This window comes from Cyrtonyx montezumae, unplaced genomic scaffold (genome assembly GCF_038088225.1).
Source record: "Cyrtonyx montezumae isolate F1298 unplaced genomic scaffold, pur_monq_1.0 scaffold_4, whole genome shotgun sequence".
Classification (NCBI taxonomy): Eukaryota; Metazoa; Chordata; class Aves; order Galliformes; family Odontophoridae; genus Cyrtonyx; species Cyrtonyx montezumae.
The window spans coordinates 33,507,358-33,520,811 of NW_027072045.1; the positions used below are offsets into that span (position 1 = coordinate 33,507,358).

A 13,454-nucleotide genomic window follows, 5' to 3' on the forward strand; every position below is an offset into this window, starting at 1 on the left:
GGCCTAAGGGGTTCTGTGGAGGCCACCCTGTGTTTCCCACTCAAGCAGCCATCAAAGCCTGCTCAGCCCCTGATTTGTCTACCAAGAGGTCAGCATGCTGCTGTGTTCTTGTGAAGTTGCTAGACAGCCCAACATAACTGCCATTTGCCCCTGCTACTTTCAGTCCTCTGCTTGCCCTGGGAGCTCTTCCAAGATTCTTGAGAGCACCTCAGAGATAAGAAACGATCCTTTCAAATGAAATAATTTGACTTTTTTTCTTTTTTTTTTTGCAGATATCATGAGCTGAAGATGAAACTCCATAGCTGATATTCCTTGCCACATCAGCCCGGCTGCCTTTGAAGACACAATTCATTGCAAGCCCGAAAGGTATGATCATAAGACCAAGTAGAAGAAGTCATCAAAGATATAACCAGTGCTCACATCCCTTAATTAGAGGACACATGATGTAGCCCAGCACAGTGCCAACATAAAAGGACTTTGACACAGCACACTCTTTTTATTGCTGGTACTGGCAGAGTCACCATCATTCCCACCACAGCCTGATCATACAGCAATGGGCGCTACCTGGTAATGTATTCTCCTCGGTGTAATTCAGATTCACATTGTAGCTATTCTGAGGGTGAAAAAGCGTTGTCTGTTTTTTTCTCAGTTGCTTTCCTCTCGTTTTTACCATAGAGGCAGCTACTATGAACACCAGGATTATTTCAGAGGGCATAAGGTATGTCTCACAGCGTGAGACCTACTGGGAGGAGGACAAAAGAATGCAGCAAGTACTCAGATGGACGGTGAGATCCATGGCTCACACTATTAGGTAGAATTTAGGCTCTAAATTCTAAAAGCCTGGCAAAGCATCAGAAATTTTATGTAATATTAACTGGGTATTACAAATACATCTTTGTCCAGGGCAAGAGTCTCTAAGGCAATCAAAATATTCCTGTTTATTTCAAGCTATGCTTATTCAATAAGCATTCATACTAGAAATCTCTAGAAATTCTGGTTCACAAGACTTAGTCAATAGTGGCATCTGGGTGCAAAAGCTAAGCAATAAGGAAACAGTAAAAATATAGAAATATTTTCTTAGTGCAAACTCTTAAGATTAATTCCCTTTATGTGGCAACTGGCCTGACAGCAATTTTCATCATGTTGTTCTTCAGTTATATCATTTTTTTACCATTAGCATTTCAAAAATGGGTCATGCTGCTGCTTGACCCAGTCTGTATAGAGGAGCACAGAGAGCCCTGCGTGAACTCTGGCAGGAGCTGGAACTGGGAGTCCCCTCTGTTTTCCTGCTGCAGCCTGACATTTGTGGCCCTCAGACGCTAAGGGAGCTCATCGCAGCAAAGTAAATAGGAACAGACGTTCATAACAATGTTATTAATAAATAACAATGGTATTTTACACAGGCACAAGACGTGGTTGTTGGTTGCAGTCCTGTTTTTGACCCAAGCAGCTGCAAACTCAGATGATGTCACCACATGGCCAAAGAGTGTAAATCCAGAGACATTCATAAATGTTGTAAGTCAGGATAATATTGGATGTCCTCTGTCTGAATGTTTGTAGATATATATAACTGGGTGAGAGAGGGCCATAGAGGGATGCATGGTGTGTGGAGACAGCTGCAGTAGCCATGTGTACTGGTTTTGTTGAGCCACATGGCATTGCACTGTCTCCACACCATCATTAACAAGACCTGAATGAGTCCTCGTCCTCCCTGCAAATTAAGTGCAATTAGTAGAAGCAGGTTAGTTAGAGCCAGCAGCAGTCCCAATTTGGACTGAATCAGACTTCTTCCTTGAAGGCAGGAAGTTCGGCAAGTTTCTCTCTCTTCTCTCTTGTTCAGACATGTGGCATTCACTTGTGCCCCTTGACAAGGCAGGAGCTCTGCCAGGAATTTAAAACCCCACTAGTGAGTCCAAAACCCAACACCAGAAGTACTTGAACAGGCACAGACCCACAAGCACACTGTGCTAAGGGTCTCACACTTGGTCTGGGGGTCTCCACACAGACCCTGCTCCTAGCAGACCCAGCAACACAGCTCTGCAGGCTGCAGACTGAGACAGAGACAATTGCTGAGCAGGGAAATTGCTGAAATTAACTTCCTCCAGCAACCACATGAAAAAGTGGGCACGGCAATGCAGAAGGAGGAGCACTGCTTGATTTCACCAGACTGAAACATCCCAATCTGTTGAATTTTTAGTGCAGATAAAGCTGAGGTGGAGCCCCATGAGCCCCGTGACAAATGACAGGAGGCCTTTCTAGCTGAGCCATCTCAGAATGCTGTGTAGGCCTGTGATCTTATCTGCCTTGACAGCTGACCCAGAGCACAGCATAGTGTGTTTTGCTCCTTTGTGCCAGCTGTCAGAAAACTCTTGTTTTCAGCCCTCACTTTCAGAGGAATCTGCATGCACATGCCACACTCTGGCTTGCTGTATCTCAGCTCTGGGCCCACCTGCCCTGCTGTTCAGATGGGGACCACAGCCAGCAGCACACAGAACATCTTGTCCCACATATACCTCACTTTCCTGCAGTGGAAACCTTTGGGTGACTTTCTGGAAGCACACCTTAGGTGAAAGATTCTTTCCCAACAACAGGTTTCTGAGTTCTTTTGGCTAGAGAGAGAGAGGACAGTAAGGATAGTGATACTCAGTGTGGAGACATCTCTCCACTCTGCTCTTCTTGTTCGGCAAGGGAATCCCTGCTGATGAGAGATGCACTTTGTGTTCACTGAATGTCCTAGCTATGTCAGGCCTCCACCTTGTTCTTTCTTTTCTCAGAGCCAAATGATCTGCTACAGAAGGTACCCCAGCGAGGAGTACGAAATCCTCACTCACGATGGTTACTATATCAGACTGAACAGAATTCCTCATGGGAGAGAATATCCGAGGAACGCAGGTATGGCTCTACTTGGCAAGCAAGCCAGCAAACAGGTGCAACCTCTCAGACATACTGTTTGACATTGGGGTGGCCCTCTATGAAGCCACAAGTTGTGTCCCTTCCAGCTCAGGATATTCTGTGATTCTATGGTTCTATGATTCTAATGAGAAGCTACCTAAGATTCAGGCGAAGGGATCAACCTTACCAGGCCAGTATTTATCAGTAATGCAAAAAATACCAAATCCATGGCCCTTCTCCAATTTGCCATCAAAACTTCAGCAGCCAGCACTGGAAAGTGCGCAAACAGCACAGGAACCTCTTTTGTTATCAACCAGCAACTCAGTTTAAAGGCTCAAAGGATGCAGACATATCTTAAGAAAGCTCCTCGTTGAATTTTTTCCCCTGTAAATCTGTGTCTTCGAGATCTGTACTACCTCAGTGACAAACCTGTAGGTCCCAGTGTATGCGGTTGCCACAATCTGCCTGTGTCTGTGGTGCTGAGCTCATAGGGATGAGCACATGGGACCTGAAAGGTTTGGGACAGACGTCAGCAGCTCTTCAGCCTGATTCAATCACAAGACAATGCCCTCTCTCTAGGCTCTCCAGATGTCCTATAAATGAGTATTTCACGTGCTCTAACAGTGCAACGAGGAGGCCACAGTAGTCTGAATTTGGTAACAGTAGAGGAATTTTCTTTCACATCTAGGCCCCAGACCTGTCATATTTCTTCAGCATGGGCTATTTGCTGAAGGCAGCAACTGGGTTGAAAATCTGACTAACAACAGCCTTGGCTTCATACTAGCAGATGCTGGCCATGATGTGTGGCTGGGGAACAGTCGGGGAACACACTGTTCCCGAAGACACCAGCGTCTTTCCCCTGACCAGACTGAATTCTGGGATTTCAGGTAGGCTGGAGTGGATTACAAAAGCTGGCTAACTCTCCTGTGTGTCACCCACCTCAAGGCAGAGGTGGGTGCCCCCACACGGGCAAGTCAGAGCATCTAGTCCTGTGCATGGCCTCCTCCAGAGCTCCCAGAAGAGCCTGAAGGCAGGGAGGCTGGAAGCAGCTGTGCAGACCTGCCTGGTGACATAATGTCAGCATCTCACTGCAGCCTCCATAGGTCTCCACCCTGCAGAATCCAGGTCTCCCCGTGGATCTCCCCAGGCCATTCCTCCCAGCAAGGTGCCTGCAAGTGGCCATGTCTCTCCCTCTTCAATATGTAGTCTCCAAGAACAGGGACAGTGGGCTAATGAAGGGGCCATGCATGGCCTCCTCCACACACAGGGTGCTCTCTGGGAAGCCAAGACCTGCTTGGCCTCCTCCTGCTCAGGATACCTTTCCCACTCCCAACACAAGAGGTGATTGTCTTAAGTTGCTCTGGGGGATGTTCAGGTTGGATATTAGATTCTCAGAAAGAGTGGCGAGGTTTTGGAACAGTTTGCCTGGAGAGGTGGTGGAGTCACCATCCCTGGAAATGTTCAAGAAATGTGGAGATGTGGCACTGAAGGACATGGTTTGGTTGTCACGGTGGGGATGGACTGATGGTTGGACAAGATGATCTTAGAGGTATTTTCCAACCTTACCAATTTCTATGGTTCTATGTTTCCTCTGAAATAGACAGCACATAAGTCTGGGAAGCGAGTTTTCCTTCTGCTCAGAAACAGTATAAGGAAGTAAGGAGACATTTTAAGCTGCTAATGCCTGCCCAGCACTCGTCTCCAGACTTATAAACATGCTTGCACTAGAAAAGTTAATGAAGTGTGTCTGCTCTTACACTGCATCATGCTAAAAGGCACACAAGCAGGAACTCTTGTATCCAGCATCCTGATCTGCAGAGCCAGATCTAGATCTGCAGAGTTGTGTGTTGCAACTGAAATGCTGTATTGTATTCCTGGCCAGGCTCTGCAGATTCCTAACAATGGTTATAAGCCCTTTTCAATGAAGAATGAGGCCATGGCAAGAGAGATGCCTTTGGACTGTGTGTAGTGTCACCCATTTCAGGGCTCACTTTGGTCATGGGAACTTTCTGATGGGAGTCTACCTTCAGATGTCAAGCCTTTCTGTATACATGCCTTGTAACTCATGCTCTGTCCCTGTATTGCAGTTTCCACGAAATGGCGATGTATGACCTCCCAGCAATGATCAACTTTGTCCTGCAGAAGACTGGCCAGAAGCAACTGTACTATGTGGGCTGCTCTCAGGGTGCAACTATCGGTGTGTTATAAGGGGTTGGGCATCGCCTTTCTAAAACAGGGAAGGTGTTGCCTGGACCACCTTGAAAACATTCATTTTGCTATTTGTAAGCAGAAAGTGCAGGGAGGTACTACCTGTGTGAGCAACAAAGCAGGCATGTGAGAACATCTCAAAAGTCCTCTGTAACACAACTGCAGTGCCATCCATAAAAGAGAAATGGAAAGACCAGCGTGTTCCTACAGGAGTAGGAAAGCATTCAGTGACCACAGTCAGGCCCTAAAAAGCAAGTTCCAGCCTGGAAAGCTGTGTCACACTATTCTGCACCAAACACAAGTGCATTTTGCATGGAGTTCAAGGCTAGTGCACTCCAATCACAGTGCTTTTTTCCACCAGCTAGGCCAGCATGGGTATGAGGAGGGACAGTGGCACCCTTTGGAAGTAGACACTTGGAGGTAACACTACTGTTCTTGTCTCCTTGTGAATGCCGCAGGATGTCCCATTAGTGGTAGTCATTGAAGTGTCTCGTCAGCCACAGGAATAAAAATGTTGTCTCCTTCTGGCTAGCACTAACACTGAACAGAAAGCTCGGAGGCACAGATTCCAGATTCCCAATTCAGACTCACGTCAGATAAACTGACATAGGCAGCAGGTCCATGCAAACCCTTGGGCTAAGTACCAGAACAAAACCCAGCAAGTCTCAGATTGTTTTTCTGTTTTCTCAGCATTCATAGCATTTTCATCCATGCCAGAACTGGCTCAGAAAATCAAAACCTTTTTTGCCCTGTAGTGACGATTAAGCATGCCAAAAGTCCTGTCTTGAAAATGTCATTCCTTCTTAACAGAAAGCCCAATATGCTTCAGGTATGAGATCTATCCCTACTCTAATCCCCTGAATGCTAGCAATGGGACGCAGTCCCCAGGCCATCTGAAGCAGCAGAAAGCAGCTAATTAATTGCTACTGACACAATAGCCTGGGGAAGGGAAATGTAAGCAGTTACCTTCACCCTTTGCTTCCCCAGATCCTACTGGGCCAGACAGATGCCTCACTGAGGATGAGGAAGCTGTGGAGATTTCTTCCCAACCTGTGCAGTCACCCGCTCCTGCACAAGCCCTGTGCCAACCTATTGTTCCTGCTGGGTGGCTTCAACCAGAAGAACCTCAACATGGTGCGTCCATCCATCAGTCCAGCAGGCTGAAAGCGAGGCTCTCAGACAGGTCTGGAGGCGCACGAGTGGCCACCAAGGGCGAATGTATGGTCACTGTGCTGGGCTGGGTATACTTGAGGACCTGCTGAGCATGGGCTCTGGGACAGCACACTGTGGGAACATACCCCCACGGGGACACCTGGTGTCCTTCCTTGAGGATTGCAGACCTCTGGTTTCAGGGAGGATGGCTGCTCTCGGTGGTGGCAAGCCTAACACTGCTGACTCTGCCAGTTGTCATCTCCCAGCCCTGGAGGAAGGGACATTTGGTAGGGCATGGGGAGCACTGAGGCTAAACGTTAATAAAAGCTTGTTCCTTTTTCCAGAGCTGTGTAAAAGCAATTGATTTTTAATGGAAATTATGTTTGTGAACCTGACCCAACTCTCTAGGCAGCACAACTCAGCAAAAGCTGTTGGAAACCTGGCAAACACTGTCCCTGTTCCTATCCACCTCAAGCGATATCTTGAATGTGCTTCCTTGCAGACCCGGCTAGATGTATACACAGCCCACTACCCTGATGGCACATCTGTCAAGAACATAGTACACTGGGCCCAGGTATGTCCTCCAACTGGCTTCACACCTTGGCTGGTCCCTGAACCTGATGTCTCCATGTGTGAGAGGTTAGCACGCATTGTGCTAGCAACTTGTGAAGGAGGAGAGGGATGAAGTTTGCAGAAGGGGTTCAGGATGCAGGCAGAGCTGCTCTGCTCCCCATTATTTGCTCTTTTTCACCACACTGAGATGTGTGCACTGGGCTGCCCTGCTGCAAGCCAGCCCTTCAGAGTCTTTGAGGTGTGGGATCCACATGGTAGCACCCAGGGGCCCTGCCACATGTCTTGCTGCATGCTTATCCACTCCGTCCAGGTGAAGACATCGGGAGAGTTTTAAGCTTTTGACTACAGCAGCAAAAACCAAGCCATCTACCACCAGGTAGGTGTTGCAGCGGTGGTGTCCAGGATGTCTGCATCCAAACCTACAGCCAGGCTCACACCCAGCCTGTCCTGGGACTAGCTGAGCCTGTAGGGTTCCCCAGATGTTTCTCATGCTCCTCCAGGAGAAGCCTCCCTACTACCAGTTGGAGAAGATGCCTGTGCCCACGGCGGTGTGGTCAGGGGGTGAGGACTGGGTAGCTGACCAGAGGGATGTCCTGCTGCTGCCACGCATCACCTGCCTCATCTCCTAAGTGCACATCACCGACTGGAACCACTGGGACTTCATCTGGGGCCTGGACTCCCCTGGGCGCCTCTACAGCTGCATCATGGACGTGATGAAGGGGTCCCAGTAGGGCAGGGCCCAGCTCAGCAGTGTCCCCAGGAAGCTGGGGGGGATGTGAGCAGCCTCTGATAGTGGCACATTGGGGACGGCTGAGCCGAACTTTCCTGGGCAGTGTCGGGGGTGCTGCGAGGGGCCCTGGCCCCTGCTCGCAGCCAGAGGCTCAGGTGGGTTGTGGAGAACCCATCTCCACCGGGGCCGGGTGCCAGCTCCTCTGCTGTGCAGCGGTGCTTCACATGTCCCCGTCTCGCTGGAGATCTTGCAGAAATGTGGCGCTCCCGCCCCCTCCCCCCCCCCGAAAAATCAAACAAACACAACACACAGCACCAGAACTTGAAGGGTATTTTTTTGCGCGTTGTCAGAACTCAGCGCTGAGGAGAGGAGAAGGCCTTCGACAGCGGCAACGCCCGAGCTCGGCGCTGGGGTGAAGGTTCAACAGCAGCGCAGCCCCACGAGATCCGGGGCGGCCTCGCAGCGGAGGCGGGCGGACGCCATGGAGCGCGGCGGCGGCGGCGGGCGGCGGGTGCTGGTGGTGGGCGCGGGGATGGCGGCGCTGGGGGCGGCGCAGCGGCTGAGGGGCCCCGGCAGCGTGCGGTTGCTGGAGGCGGGAGGCCGCGTCGGGGGCCGCGTCTGCAGCATTCCCTTTGGTAGGGAGCGGAGGGCTCGGGGTGAGGGGGGGGATTGGCAGAGGCTCTGGGGTGACGCCGTCCTCCTCCCGCAGCCTCGGGGCTGGCGGAGCTGGGCGCGCACTGGATCCACGGGCCCTCGGAAGGGAATCCTGTCTTCCGCCTGGCTTCCAGCTACGGCCTGCTGGGCCCCGGGGCCGCCGAGGAGGAGAACCAGCGGGTGGAGGCCAACGGACGCCCGCTGCTGCCAGACGTCACGTACGGCAGCTCAGGGAAGGTGCTGAGCCTTGAGCTGGTGAGCGGCACTCACAGGCTCTTCTCTGAGCTGCTGGGCTCGGCCCAGGCTCTCGCGGGCACTGAGGAGCCGCCTTCCACCAGCGTGGGGCAGTACATGAGGGAGGAGATCGCCCGGCTGGCCGCCGGCTGGGATGAGGACGAGGATGACAAGCGGCTGCGGCTGGCCGTCCTCAATGCCTGCCTCAAGCTGGAGTGCTGCATCAGCGGCACCCACAGCATGGACATGGTGGCCTTGGGGTCCTTTGGGGAGTATGTCTCGCTGCCCGGCCTGGATTGCACCTTCCCAGGGTGAGCGGGAGCAACCGGGAATGCCCCAGACAGGGTTACAGGGCTACGAAGGAAGGCAGCTGTGGTCCCATCCTCTCCTACAGTGGCTACAGCAGCCTGCCTGAGTGCATACTGGAGACCCTGCCCAAGGGCACTGTCCTGCTCAACAAGCCAGTGAGAACTATCCAGTGGCAGGGGTCCTTCTATGAGGAGGGGGACGTGGACAGGGATTTCCCTGTCCAGGTGGAGTGCGAGGATGGCGACTCTTTTCTCACTGACCACGTCATCGTCACTGTCCCACTGGGTGAGGCTGGCAGGGCCCCGTCCAACTACTGCACTACCTCACTGTGTCCCTGGGGCACTCAGACTGGTTGCAGTAGAAGGGGCCAGCCTCACCTTCTCTCTGCAGGTTTCCTCAAGGAACGACATCAGGACTTTTTCCAGCCTCCTCTGCCTAAGCAGAAGGCAGAGGCAATTCGCCGCCTGGGCTTTGGCACCAACAACAAGATCTTCCTGGAGTTTGAGAAGCCCTTCTGGGATCCCGAGCAGCAGCTGCTGGAAGTGGTATGGGAGGACGAGTCACCTCTCACCGAGCCCAGCACCGACCTGGAGGCCAGCTGGTTCAAGAAGCTAATTGGCTTTGTGGTCCTCCAGCCGCCAGAGCAGTAGGTGGCCCAGTGCTTTGGCCCTATGCACTGTTATTCTGGGAGTCTTTCAGGGCAGTGTGGTCTGGAGGAGGTAGGGCCCCTGGGTGCACGGCTCTGTCCCCACCCCCCATCATTGTTCCTTCTCCCCGCCAGGCTTGGGCATGTCCTCTGTGGCTTCATCGCTGGCAAGGAGTCAGAGTACATGGAAACACTGAGTGACGGTGAGGTTCTCAGCACCATGACCCACGTCCTCCGCACGCTGACAGGTACCCAATCCCCCACTTCCCCAACACCTCCACAGGAAGGAAGAGGCCCAGACGGCCATGGGCTCTTCCTGGTCCTGACCGGTGCCCCATGGCCCACAGGCAACCCACACCTGCCCGCGCCCCGCAGCATTTTGCGCTCTCGCTGGCGCAGCGCTCCCTACACACGAGGATCCTACAGCTACGTGGCTGTCGGCAGCTCTGGGGAAGACATAGACACACTGGCACAGCCACTGCCTGAAGATGCGTCTGACCCCAGGGTAAGGGCATGGAGGGTAAAGGCGTGGGACTTGGGATGGCTGTGCTTCCAGCAGGAGTTGGGGGGGTGCATGAGCACGTATCTGAGGAGCACAGAGCTCTGCGCAGGGTCACTTGGGTCCCCTGGCGCGGAAAGGCGGCATGGGGGAACACCTCACCTCTTCAAAGCGGGATGGTGGGGCCCACAGAACGCATCCCAGCATCCCTCCGGCACGGGCCACTTCCCCAAGGCCTCAGGTGCTCACAATGAGGGCCGGAGCGTGCTTAGGGACCGCCCCGGGCACGCGTTGCTGCAGGCGGGCCTGGTGCTGGCCCCTGGCCCTGGCCCTGACCCCGACCCCGCAGCCGCTACAGGTGCTGTTCGCGGGGGAGGCCACACACCGCTCCTTCTATTCCACCACGCACGGGGCGCTGCTGTCTGGCTGGCGGGAAGCGGAGCGCCTCAACCAGCTAACGCGGGTCGCGTCCCGGTCGTAATAAAGACGCCTTCCCCACAGAACTCGGCCTCATTTATTGCCCGAGGGCCGCTCCTCTTCTACGGACCGTCAGTACCAGTTGGTGCCGGCAATCATGAAGCGCGTGTCGTCCAGCGGGGCCGTCACGGGGCCTGGCTGTGCGGCGGCGTCCGGGGCGGGGTGCGGGGCGGCGGAAGGCTGCGAGGGAGGCTGCGAGGGAGGCTGCGGGGCCGCAGGGGGTGCGACGGGCCCTTGGCCAGCACCCCCCGCCGAGCCACGAGGTTCCCCACTCGGCTGCGGCTCCGCCATGACGCCGAGAACGCGCGGTGCCAAGGCTGGGTGAGGCCGCGCCCTCTCCCCGTGACGCATCCCCGCCCTTCCCCCACCGCACGCCGATCCACTTCCTCCTTCCGCTTTCGCGGCCGGAAGCGGCGCACCGGAAATGCCATGCGGCGCTGGGCGGGCGCGTTGAGGGCCGCCGCCGCCGCCGCCTCAGGGCCCCGTTCGGGGTCGGGCGGGTTCCGGGCGCGCTTCGATTTCGGCAGCCGCGATGCGGCCTCCTGGTTCCCCGGGCACATGGCCAAAGGTGAGAGCCCGGCAGCGGCGGGGCGGGCCCTTCTCGTCGGTGAGTCCGGCCGCCGCGGTCAGCGGACGTTGTGTTGCAGGGCTGCGGCAGATGCGGGCCTCCCTACGGCGCGCCGACTGCCTCGTCGAAGTACACGATGCTCGCATATCCTTAGACATCGAGCTCTGTGCTGTGCCCCGCTGCCAAGTGCTTCCAGCCCCTTAGCCTCCCGAGCAGCACCAGCCCCCTGCACAGCATCGAGACTGCCTGCCAGCCCCCTGCTTTCTCCAGGACATGCTGTCCCCGTGCTCCACCGCCCTCCGGATGTCCCGGTCTAGGTTCAGTGGCCTCGCGCCCCCCCCCCCGAGCTGCAGCAGCCCCACAACCCCCAAAATGGTGGCACCTGTTTTTTGTAAAGTCTCAGACTGGTCCCCGGCCCTGTTTTCCCCTACCTCTGCCCCTCCACGTGGTTATTTGCATTCTGTTCTGGTCCCTGTACCCATACCCCTTTGTCCTCCAGGTGGTCTGCTCTGAGCCCCTTAACCCTCCAAACCAGCCTTCAGGCCCCTGTTTTATCTATGATTTTCTCCAGCACACAGTTGCTTCAGCCCCCTTTTAACCCCTGTACCAGTGCCCCTTCACCTTGTTCTAAGCCCCTTAACACCACCAGCCCCTCAGCCTCCTGTTTTCCCTTATACTGCAGTTGCTTTCCTTAGCAGCCGCACATCCCGCTGTCAGGCCGTAACCCTGTGCTGCAAGAGGTCCTGGGTATCCGCCCGCATCTTCTGGTGCTGAACAAGATGGATCTGGCTGACCCATACCAGCAGACAGTGAGCACTGGGGGCATGAAGTGGGCTGGAGCCCTGCAGGGCTGCAGTGGGACCATGGTAGTGAGCCACTGTACCCACAGAGAGTCCTGGAGCAACTGAGGCAGCAGGGGTGCTCACATGTCATCTTCACTGAGTGTCAACAGGACAGCAATGTCAAAAAGGTACTGTGCTGCTGCTGTGTCCTCACTTGGTCCTGAGGCCATGGCGAGAGCCTCCTCCCCACTTTCCACAGATTGTGCCTCTGGTTGCCAAGCTAGTCAGCAGCAGCCCACGCTACCACCGGGCTGAGGTGAGGAAGGGCAGGGAGGCTGCAGCCTGGGGATGTCCCCTGGTGGAATGCAGCCCCTGCACATGTCCTCCTTGCTTTCAGAATGCTGAGTACAGCATCATGGTGATCGGTGTGCCCAACGTGGGCAAGTCATCACTTATCAACTCCTTGCGGAGGTTGCACCTCAAAAAGGGTACACTCGAGTTTCTGTGGCATTTGGAGGTTCCTGCTCCAGGCATCATACACCACCCTCACTCTCTCCTTTTCCTCAAAGGAAAAGCCACAGCAGTGGGTGGTGAGCCAGGTGTCACCAAGGCGGTGCTGACCCGGATCCAGGTACTATCCCTGATTGTGGGTGCTGGCTGTGGGGTGTGGGTTTTCTCCCATGAGGCACCTCGTTGCTTTGCAGTGAGGCCTTGGCTAAGAGCCCCTGCTGAGCCTGTGGTGTTGGTGGTGGGGGCCGCAGGTTTGTGAGATGCCCCTGGTGTACCTACTGGACACACCAGGTGTGCTGCCCCCGAAGCTGGTCGATGTGGAGACAGGGATGAAGCTGGCATTGTGTGGTACGGGGCTGTGGAGCTGGACAGTCTGGGGCAGGCTGTGTGGAGAAAGCTGACAAGGCTGGGGGCTTCCCTCTGGCAGGAGCCATCCATGACCACCTGGTGGGTGAGGACATTATGGCTGACTACCTCCTGTATGTGCTGAACCGTCAGCAGCAGTTCGGGTGAGTGGAAAGCAGGGCATGGCTGGGGCACTCTGAGATGGGGGTGGGAGACCCAACTTCTCTGCAGGTACATGGAGCGCTATGGGTTGCCTGAGGCCAGTGATAACATCAGGCATGTGCTGAAGTACGTGGCGCTCACCCTGGGCAAGACGCAGAAAGTGAAGGTGCTGACAGGCACGGGTGAGTGTGGGTTTTGGGGATCACTGGGCTATGAGCTCTGCTGAGGATTGTGGCAACCCCCTCTTTACCTTCTACAGGGAATGTCAATATGATGATGCTCAACTACTCGGCTGCTGCCTACGAGTTCCTGCGGGCCTTCCGTGCTGGGCACCTGGGTAGGGTGACACTGGACTGAGGGTCCCGGAGTACAGCAGGGCATCACACATCTCCTCCAGCTCCAGGTGGTGGCATGGTATGATTAAAGCTGTGTTGTACCTGGATGGGTCACCTCGTTGAGAACTGCTGCATCCCCCCCCTGTTGGGACTGGTGGGAAGGGGAAGGGGGAGGCACAGCCTTCCAGGGAAGCTCAAACCCTGCAGGTGCCATCCGTAGCCCCAGGTAAAAACACGGAGGTCTCGGTGATAGGTGTTACAGCTGTCCCTGTGCCTGCAGCTGGGCCATGTCTAGCCACACGCAGTGTCACCCAGCTTTATTTCCACGACGCTGCTGAATCGCTGAGTAACACAAGGGTCTCCGTAGGTGCCATCAGT

At 54.8% G+C, this 13,454-nt stretch overlaps 2 protein-coding genes and 1 pseudogene across 5 annotated transcripts; all 3 read left to right on the plus strand.

Annotated features, from left to right (window-relative positions):
- The first annotated feature begins 778 nt into the window (after window positions 1-778).
- Window positions 779-7,556, plus strand: LOC136055232 (lysosomal acid lipase/cholesteryl ester hydrolase-like; annotated as a pseudogene).
- Window positions 7,557-8,036: 480 nt separating this feature from the next.
- On the plus strand, window positions 8,037-10,394 carry PAOX (polyamine oxidase). Of its 2 annotated transcripts, none has more exons than XM_065746925.1 (7): window positions 8,037-8,190; window positions 8,265-8,754; window positions 8,838-9,037; window positions 9,143-9,398; window positions 9,534-9,646; window positions 9,746-9,903; window positions 10,247-10,394. In XM_065746925.1, exons 1-7 carry the CDS (start codon window positions 8,037-8,039, stop codon window positions 10,376-10,378), a joined length of 1,503 nt encoding a protein of 500 aa, XP_065602997.1. In that variant the 3' UTR covers window positions 10,379-10,394. The 2 variants fall into 2 exon arrangements, with proteins under 2 accessions (XP_065602997.1, XP_065602998.1); XM_065746926.1 differs by having other exon boundaries at window positions 9,774-9,903.
- Window positions 10,395-10,743: 349 nt separating this feature from the next.
- On the plus strand, window positions 10,744-13,183 carry MTG1 (mitochondrial ribosome associated GTPase 1). 3 transcript variants are annotated; one of them, XM_065746932.1, is made up of 11 exons: window positions 10,744-10,942; window positions 11,022-11,085; window positions 11,646-11,751; window positions 11,832-11,912; window positions 11,984-12,040; window positions 12,122-12,212; window positions 12,294-12,355; window positions 12,486-12,582; window positions 12,662-12,743; window positions 12,811-12,923; window positions 13,001-13,183. In XM_065746932.1, the coding sequence occupies exons 1-11, from the start codon at window positions 10,804-10,806 to the stop codon at window positions 13,096-13,098; spliced, it is 990 nt and encodes a 329-aa protein (XP_065603004.1). In that variant the 5' UTR covers window positions 10,744-10,803; the 3' UTR covers window positions 13,099-13,183. The 3 variants fall into 3 exon arrangements, with proteins under 3 accessions (XP_065603004.1, XP_065603002.1, XP_065603003.1); XM_065746930.1 differs by having other exon boundaries at window positions 11,984-12,212; XM_065746931.1 differs by having other exon boundaries at window positions 12,122-12,355.
- The last annotated feature ends 271 nt before the right edge of the window (window positions 13,184-13,454 follow it).

What these genes read in the sequence shown, in the direction of transcription:
- PAOX (XM_065746925.1), top strand. Translation starts at nt 8,037, where the DNA reads ATGGAGCGCGGCGGCGGCGGCGGGCGGCGGGTGCTGGTGGTGGGCGCG. An exon ending in CGTCTGCAGCATTCCCTTTG is followed by an intron (nt 8,191 to 8,264) that starts GTAGGGAGCGGA and finishes CTCCTCCCGCAG; the next exon opens with CCTCGGGGCTGGCGGAGCTG. An exon ending in CTGGATTGCACCTTCCCAGG is followed by an intron (nt 8,755 to 8,837) that starts GTGAGCGGGAGC and finishes CCTCTCCTACAG; the next exon opens with TGGCTACAGCAGCCTGCCTG.
- MTG1 (XM_065746930.1), top strand. Translation starts at nt 10,804, where the DNA reads ATGCGGCGCTGGGCGGGCGCGTTGAGGGCCGCCGCCGCCGCCGCCTCA. An exon ending in GTCGAAGTACACGATGCTCG is followed by an intron (nt 11,086 to 11,645) that starts CATATCCTTAGA and finishes TTAGCAGCCGCA; the next exon opens with CATCCCGCTGTCAGGCCGTA. An exon ending in AACCGTCAGCAGCAGTTCGG is followed by an intron (nt 12,744 to 12,810) that starts GTGAGTGGAAAG and finishes ACTTCTCTGCAG; the next exon opens with GTACATGGAGCGCTATGGGT.